We start from the raw sequence: 8,225 nt of genomic DNA on the forward strand, positions 1-8,225 counted from the left end.
AAAATTGATCCTTTATAGTTTCCTTTGCGTAATATGCTGGAAAGCCAATACTGGCAGGAAACACTGCCAGTTTTCCAGCCTGCCTGTAACAGGGGCATGTGTGTTTGTATCTGTGAGCAGGAGATCTATTTGTCAGCCTCAGACATCCATAAAATGTTCTCTCCATCTTCCTGGCGTGAATGATTGTTGCTTTGACTGCTGGCAGACTTAGAGTTCAGGATTATCATGCCCTTATCTCTTTATCCAGAGCCTTATCTGCCTATAACAGAGACACTGCAGTAGCTCCTTGAATGATTAAGTCTTCCATTGCTAATGTGTTAAAAGGTGGCTTCAGGGGAAGCAGGCCTTTTCGTAAAGGTGTTCACTGTTAAATTTTTGGTCGGGCATTTTACAGAAAACTTGCTTTTTGAAACAAATACATTCTTATTTATAAAATATAAAGCAATTATTTAATGTTGTTTTTGGCTAGGTGAAATACTTCACTGGGTAAGACCGTTTTGTACTTATATTTATGTATGTAAAGCCAATTTACCATTATCTAGGGTGTTGTGTGGTCTGGAACACATTTGTGAGATAGAGGAAAGAGGAAGCGCAGCAAAAAGACACACACGTGGGTTTGTGCAGAATCCCCACACATTCAGGGGTAATGAACTTCACTCAAATAGTGCCAAACTTCCTCTGGATGCAGCCTGCTCCTTAGCAGCTGTTCTGCATCATTTCTGCGGCTCTGTACCAGACTTAAACCCAGCTCAGCTCTGTGTCCATGCCATCATTAAGCCATAACCAAGAGTTTACTGCAGTAGCATCCCTTTGTGTTCTAGGATGTTTAAGTGCAGCATTCAGAAAATAGTGATTATTCTCTTTTTCTTCTTTCCATCCATCAGGAGCTGGTCAGACTCACAATTGAAAAGCAGGAGCATCCCTCTCCCACAAGCCCAGTTAAACCCAGTTTACCAGCATGTAAATCTGACAGGTGGGTCACTGATTTCTTCTGTGTGCAGGACTGATATAGAAGGATTATTTCTGACTACTGACAGCTGAGTTAAATCATTCAGCTATTCTTCACAGTGGGTGGGTAGTGTTCTTTATGTAGCCCCATCCATTTCAGTAGGATCACTAAAAGAGAATATGCTATGATAGGAAAGACACCAAAATCTGGCAGTGAGACATCCCTTGTGTCACGTGCACGCTGTGCTCTGCATACACATGGAATTCCACCTGCAGATGCAAATTCTGTCTTCTGCTCTAGGTGTCTGTCTGATAGCACATGATTTAAAATAGGTTTGAATCTGTCATCAGGCTGCATTCCAGCTGTGGTTTATGATCTACAGTCTGTGTTTTGCATGTTGCAGCCCATCAGAACTTCCCCTTACCGACCGAGAAATGGAGATCCTCAACAAAACAACTAATATGACTCAATCCAACGAGCTACTGACTGACTCCATGGATGAAGAAGTTGCACCTCCTAAACCCCCTCTGCCCAGCATTCGTGTGGCAGAGAACAGGTAATGCTGACCAGCCAGCTGAGTGAAGAGCACCAGTGCCTCTTACCAACCTGTTGGTTTTTAAACAATCTTGCAAAATGTGCCCAAGAGAGGAGGAGGGTTAGTGTTGCTTCTGAATTTCCAGTCCTCCAGAGTAATTGTTCCGTGATCCTGGACTTTGCTTTGTGTTCTGTCTCTCTTACTATTTTTTGTGTGTTTTCCTCCTTCTTTTTATGTGAGGATAGTGCCGTGCCCTGACGTCCACACATGAGAGGCATCACATAAAGCCATAATAACCTAATGTAAAACTGTGTGAATTCCACACTTAGAACTGTCTTGGGCTGCTGTATCTGATGGGAAATGTTCCTCTAACCTCGGGGGGCAGTTACCAACCTGTCCTGCACAGCCAGGTTGTTCTGCTTTGCCTGTGAGCTTAAGAGTGAAAGCCAACAGTGTGTGAAAAAAATCTTGTGCTTGGTTCTTCTTACCCTGTTCTACGAGTAACCACATGAAAGTTTCTGTGTTCTATTTTGAGAAGGAAGAGAAAACCCCCAGTTTGCAGGTTTTTGTGTGTGTGTGTGTTGTTTTTCTTCTCTCGTACTGGTGCTAATGGCTGGTGTGAAAAATACGTGTCGTGTTAATTTGGAAATGTGGCATCAAGGTCTGTGGCTGACAAAAAGAATCACATTTCTGTGTATTTTATGAATTCTCAAAGGTCATATAAAAATTTCCTGGTATGTTCTAAGAACAGAGTATGTGTGCCCTTGGGAACTTCTCAGGCTTGACGACTACCAGAATTATGTGTCATTAGAAGCAAAAACTAAAAGTCAAAGGGTTAAAGTCTCACAAGTTACTGCAAATGTGTGGGTCTGACACAGATTCATGCCAAAACATGGGGCCCTCACAGTGCACGTGGTGAGAGAGGCTCTGACCCTTTTGTTCCCTGAACTTCACCAAGAAAGCAAAGGCCAAAAAAAAAGCATTTTCCTGTCCTGTAAATTTGTGAAACTTTAAGCATTTTTCAGACCTGGAAGGTTTGAGGAGGGGGAGGGACTTCTCTGAATGGAAACAATATTTGGGTCAACCAAAACATTTAATTTGGATTTTCACTGCTTTTTTTCAGGAAATAATTACCATGCTAATTATCTGGATTAAAAATACTTTTTAGAACAGCATTTGTTTTTGTTTGAGAAATACCAACTCTTTTCCAACCTTTAAAAATAAATCACTTAACAGGACTTTACCTGTGCGAGTATTCTTACTTAGGTTGGTATTTGTCAGTGGATAAATTTTTCTGAAGAGCTGCTGGCTGACAAAAGCTTTCTGGAAAACAACTTGTGAAGCCTCTGAAAGTCTTTTTGCTGGAAGAGTGATGGAAGCATCAATTCCTGTTGTGTCTTGCAGCCCTCCACCAGCACTGCCCCCTAAAAAACGTCAGTCGGCGCCTTCCCCAACCAGAGTGGCTGTTGTGGCCCCCATGAGTCGAGCTACCAGTGGGTCCAGTTTACCTGTTGGGATCAACAGACAGGTAATGGCATAAACCCTTTGTGAAAGCCAAGGGAAACGTGCTGTGAACTGGAGGAAAAGCTCAGGGAGATGCTGTGACCTGCAGCCACACAGATCCCTGCACGTCTCTGCTCGTCCCAAGCAGCCCAGCGCAGGCAGCCTGCAGTGGGAGTGGCAGTGGCAGGAGCAGCAGTATCATAAATAATGTGAACAGCTTAATTTTTTTTTACAGTGTTGTTGGATTTAATTAACAAATTGCTACAAACTTTGTTGCCTTGAGCGGTAGCAGAGTGTGAGGATGGGAGTGGTTGAGTGTTGCCATGTCCGGTAGATGAGGGGACAGCAGCTGGCTGAGCTCCCTGAGATCTCACCAGGGTTTTCTCACAGGCCAAGGGAGCACGTGGCTGAGTGAGATCAGAAGTGTGTCTTCATCCAGTCACAATTTAAAACATCTTTTAACTCAAGCAGTAGTTTGAGTTACTGCTCTGACCGCTGCTGGTGCTTTGAGGAAATTTGTACATTTTTTGGTAGAAAAATGGAAAAGTTGTGTGTGTTAATCACATTCCATTTCTTATGGTAGTCTGGGGTTTATGAGGTTGTAAATGGCTGGGTTTGCTTTACACATTCAGGAACTTACTAGCTCAGCAGTGAGGACCCGAATCATATTAAATTGCACAAAAATCAAATCTTGTCCTCATCCCCTAAGCCTCAGCTCTGGCTTAGGGAGTCTCTACAGTCATTTGGCTGACCCAGATAAAGCTGTGGCCACTCTTCAGTTCAAACTACAGTCACACTAAGGTTGTTCTGATGGAGTGGGAGTAGTTGAGGGGTTCACTAGCAGGTTAATAAGCTTGAGGTAATTTCTGAAATGGGACTACAGCCATAGGCACAGAAAGTTGTATCTCACTACAGTTTATTTTCCCTTTCCACACACCTGAGCTAACCAAGTATTTGCTAAAGGCCCAGGTATGTCCTAAGAGATCTGGCAGTGTCATTCCCTTGTCTCAGTGTCACAACAAGCAGTCATCAGACACATGTAGCTGTGAAGAACTTGGTAATCGTCTCAACATCTGCAGTCCAGTGTGGGCCACAGCAACCCCTGCTTGAAATCAAGAACACACACAGCTCCCTGGCATGGGCTGTTTACCAGATCAGAGGGTTTCTGTGTTCTCCATGAGCTTAGTAAGGGCCAGCAGCACTGATCCTCTCCCCTCCTGTGAGGTCGTTGCTCTTCGAGCTGCATCTTCCTCACTAGCGAGCTGCCAAGAGTGATGATGATTTATTTTTTTTTTTTTTTTTTAAATCCTGAAGGATTTTGATGTTGACTGCTATGCCCAGAGGAGATTGTCAGGTGGAAGCCACTCCTATGGGGGGGAGTCTCCTCGCCTGTCTCCGTGCAGCAGCATCGGCAAACTGAGCAAGTCTGACGAGCAGCTCTCCTCTCTGGACCGCGACAGCGGCCAATGCTCCCGCAACACAAGCTGTGAAACCTTGGGTAAGAGGGACTGGTGGGGGAGCCCTGTCCCTCTCACTGGGGAGCTGCCACAGCTGAGGTGCAGAAGTTGATGCAGTAAATGCACTGCACTTGCAGCTGTTGTCTTGGAGTTGCTGCAGGCAGTTCAGTGCAGAGCTGTTCTGTCCGAGGAAAAAGCCCAGGGGGTTGTGTTTCCTTTGCTGTAGGTGATTGTGCTCAAACTCAATTCAGCTCTCAAGTGGAATGTTCTCTTCATTTCAGCCCTGTCTGCAGAAATGACAGTCCTGGTAGACTAAAGCAACGTTCTTTCTACATGCTAGAAAAGAAAATAAAAATATAAATATGACACAAATTATGTCTGCAGTCATCTACCCACTGACTTTTTGCTATTTGTTTGCTAGTATAAAGAATTAATTATGAGTTACATGAAGTCTGGATGTTACAGAAGGTGTAAAAAGATGGTCCCAGCTGCAAGGAAGTTCCACTCTGATTAAAACGAACTGATTAATTAACTGATGGAATGGGTGGGACAGAACTGAGAAGGTCTAAGCAGCAAAAGAGAGAAACTAATCCATCATTCTCCTGTTTACCCAGATCAATCAGATCACTATGATCCAGACTATGAATTCCTGCAGCAGGACCTCTCCAACGCTGATCAGATACCTCAGCAGGGGCCAGGTATCCTCAGCCCATTGCCAGAGTCCTTGGGTGAGTCTGGCTCCCCTTTCCATGGACACACTTTCCAGCTCCCGCAGGGCAGCTCTCCTCCACTGGAATTCTGCAGCCTCTCGGGAGCAGCACAGCCAACAGAGACTCCTCCAGCTTTACCAGAGAAGAAGAGGAGGAGTGCAGCCTCCCAGACTCTGGATAACTCGGGCTGCAGGGTGTCCTACGAGAGGCACCCTTCCCAGTACGACAACATCTCTGAGGATGACCTGCAGAATGCCGTGGTTGTCCCATCAATACCCTTCACGCCCTTTGCTGCTGTTCTGCCTTTCCAGCAAGGAAACTCTTCAGGACCAGTGGAATTCATTGCTGATTTTGCTGCTCCAGATTCGAACAGTGACCCAGAAAAGCCGCCACCTCTGCCAGAGAAGAAAAACAAACACAGTAAGCAAGTTCCTGTGGTTGAGTTTTACTTTTACCTTGCAGTTTTTGTGCTTCTGATCATCACTAAGTAGTGGTGATCGTGGTAATGCTCTTGCTTATGTGAGTCTGAGTGTCAGAAGCAGTCAGCCAATGTCAAACACGTGGAAGGGAAATGTCAGACCTGTGGTGGGCAGGGAGTGATTCGTGGGGCCAAGATTGGTCCAGGCCCAAGGGATCTGGAATCACACAGCATCTTCGTTACTGTAGTGAGACCATTTTACTTCTCTGTTTACTTGAATGTGAATCTTTGAGGCACTCTACCTTGCAGATCTTTCTGGTCTGTTCTCCCTTTTTAAGTCCATTCCCTCCCCCCTTCCCCAATTTTGTTTTCCCACTGCAGAGAAGTGTTGGGTGGTGTCCAAGAGCTCACAGAAAGGACTGCTTTTCTGTCCAAAACCCAGCCTTGCCAGAGCAGTTACTTGGCAATAGGAGCACAGTCACCCACATAGCTGTGCAAGACAACACCATTAACTGGAGTCCAGTACTGCTGTTTTGCTACGGGATCTCATTTCCTTTGGATGCCTGAGAATTTCCCACATCATTAAAACAAGCAGCCTCTAAAAGCAAAGGCTCCTGTCCCCAGCCAGACTCCTGGCACACCAGGGCTGACCACATCTCAAGCTCACAACCTTCTTCTGATTTCCTTAATGTTCATGGCTGAAAAATGTGAAACCTCCTTGCCAAACAGGCAGCCACAGTGCTCTGCTGGGGAAGGCTGTGGACTACACAGTGAGATCCAGCAGATACTGGTTTACTGGTCACTGGCTGGCTTTGCAGTGTGTGTTGCATGAGGAGGTAATGTATCCAAGATCTGGATGAAGAGCATTACATTGCACGGCTGGCAGCCCAAGAGGAGAGCTGATTCAAAGTGCTGAGTTGGCCTTCTGGCTCCTTACTGCAGTTTATAGACTTGTTACTGAGAAGAATTTTTGCCCAGAAAGGTTCTGGACTCCCTGTCCCTGGAGGTGTTCCAGGACAGGCTGGATGGGACACTGAGCAACCTGGCCTAGTGGAAGGTGTCCCTGCCCATGGCAGGGGGATTGAAACTGGATTCTTTAAGGTCCCTTCCAACCCAAACCAGTCTAAGATTCTGTGATTCTATGGATAAGGTGGGAATGAGATGTGGTGTCACAGTGTATTCTCTCCATTCCTTTGTAGTGCACTTTGTCAGTTACTTCTTTAAAAATATGCCTTGTCTAAAAGCATTTCCATTATCTCTAAGTGACCAGTCCACTTTAGTAACCCTCAGGGATTTAACTCAGAGCACATGGCTTGACTGACCTGAAAGTGAGGGTCATCCAGTTTCCCCATATGCAGGAAATCTCTTTAGTTCCTCTCTGGTAATCAAGCAGTTAAAGACACTAAAATGAGCTAAAAAAGGAGCTGAGATGGTTGTTTGTGGACAGCAGAAAGGAAGTAAATGGTGGCACAGGGCACAGCCAAGGCTGGTTGTTACGGCTTGTGCTGTTTAAATCCTCACCTGCAGTATGAGCAGCCGGGGGCTGTGATACAGAGCACGTTAGTGCAGGCTCAGATCCTTGTGGATCTGCTGTTAGTAATGAGGAATGGCTGTTACACCACTCAGGCTGGGATGGATGCAGGGAGATGCACCTCTGTGCACGTAGGCAGCATCAGTGGAGGGGAGATTCCTGGCTGAATCTTGGGTAAGAGGCAGTTTGACGTTTGAAAGAGAGATCTGGGCTGTTTGCTTGTCTTTAAGCCCCATGTCTTTGTTTTCTGGTATCACACAAGATGTCAAAGAATTACTTGAAAACAAGTTTAAAAGCAATCTGCATTATTACCTGAGCACAGCTTTAACCTCAGTACTGAGGCCTTGTGTGAATTTTCTTTGATGTTGGATTAGAGTTAATTGTAATCTGGCACTATCAGAAATTTGGGGAGTATTGATCAGATTGCATTGTTAGGAGAGGTAGGCGCTGTGACCTAATGTGTTGTCAACTCTGATGATTTGATAAAACATCCTTGCTGCAAAACTTGGGCTGATACCTGACTGGTGCAGATTTTTTTGTTGCGTTCATGTAATGCTGAGAACTTGTTTTAGATTGTCTTTACTCCACAGTACATCACTCCACAGATTTGTGGTTGCTAGTTTTACTTTTATTTTCAGCATTTAAAAGGTCGGTCAGACATTACTCAGGCTCTGTGGTGACACCCAGGATATTTTTTGCCCAGAGGCTGATGCATGTAGATATTCTTGTGTAATCACACAGGGCTGCTTCCACAACCCCAAGCAGCTCCTGAGATCTGGAGGAGATGCATGGATTTGCTAAAAAGATCCAGAGCTCGCACAAATGGGCCTTGGTTGTAGTGCCTTTCTTGTGGGTCATCTTTTGGTAGCTGTCAGGAAGTGTTGCAGCAGAGACTCTGGTGGTCTTTTTACTGGTAATATACAGAAGATCTGCTTGAGTTAAACCTTGTGTATTGCTGTGAGCTGTGCTCAGAGGGACCTCCAAGAGTTGACTTCTGTATAATTTAAACAGAGGAGTGATAGGGCTTTTAGTCTGACATGAGTTATGGTTATTTTACTGTGCTGTAAGAGTACACGTTACTGTGCTAAGGGCAAATTACTCCAGACTTCTTGAGCACCAGCA

General features: G+C 45.2%; 1 protein-coding gene across 8 annotated transcripts in view; it reads left to right on the forward strand.

Moving 5' to 3' along the window:
* Positions 1-8,225, forward strand: part of RAPGEF1 (Rap guanine nucleotide exchange factor 1) — a 54,226-nt gene that overhangs the window by 11,033 nt on the left and 34,968 nt on the right. For all 8 annotated transcript variants that reach the window (XM_017745492.1, XM_017745494.1, XM_017745496.1 and 5 more), the window contains exons 4-8: positions 885-973; positions 1,353-1,505; positions 2,889-3,012; positions 4,302-4,485; positions 5,059-5,574. In XM_017745492.1, coding sequence (XP_017600981.1) covers positions 885-973; positions 1,353-1,505; positions 2,889-3,012; positions 4,302-4,485; positions 5,059-5,574 — 1,066 coding nt within the window. The remainder of the gene's footprint in view (positions 1-884; positions 974-1,352; positions 1,506-2,888; positions 3,013-4,301; positions 4,486-5,058; positions 5,575-8,225) is intronic.

This window comes from Corvus brachyrhynchos, unplaced genomic scaffold (assembly GCF_000691975.1).
Source record: "Corvus brachyrhynchos isolate BGI_N302 unplaced genomic scaffold, ASM69197v1 scaffold59, whole genome shotgun sequence".
Classification (NCBI taxonomy): domain Eukaryota; kingdom Metazoa; phylum Chordata; class Aves; order Passeriformes; family Corvidae; genus Corvus; species Corvus brachyrhynchos.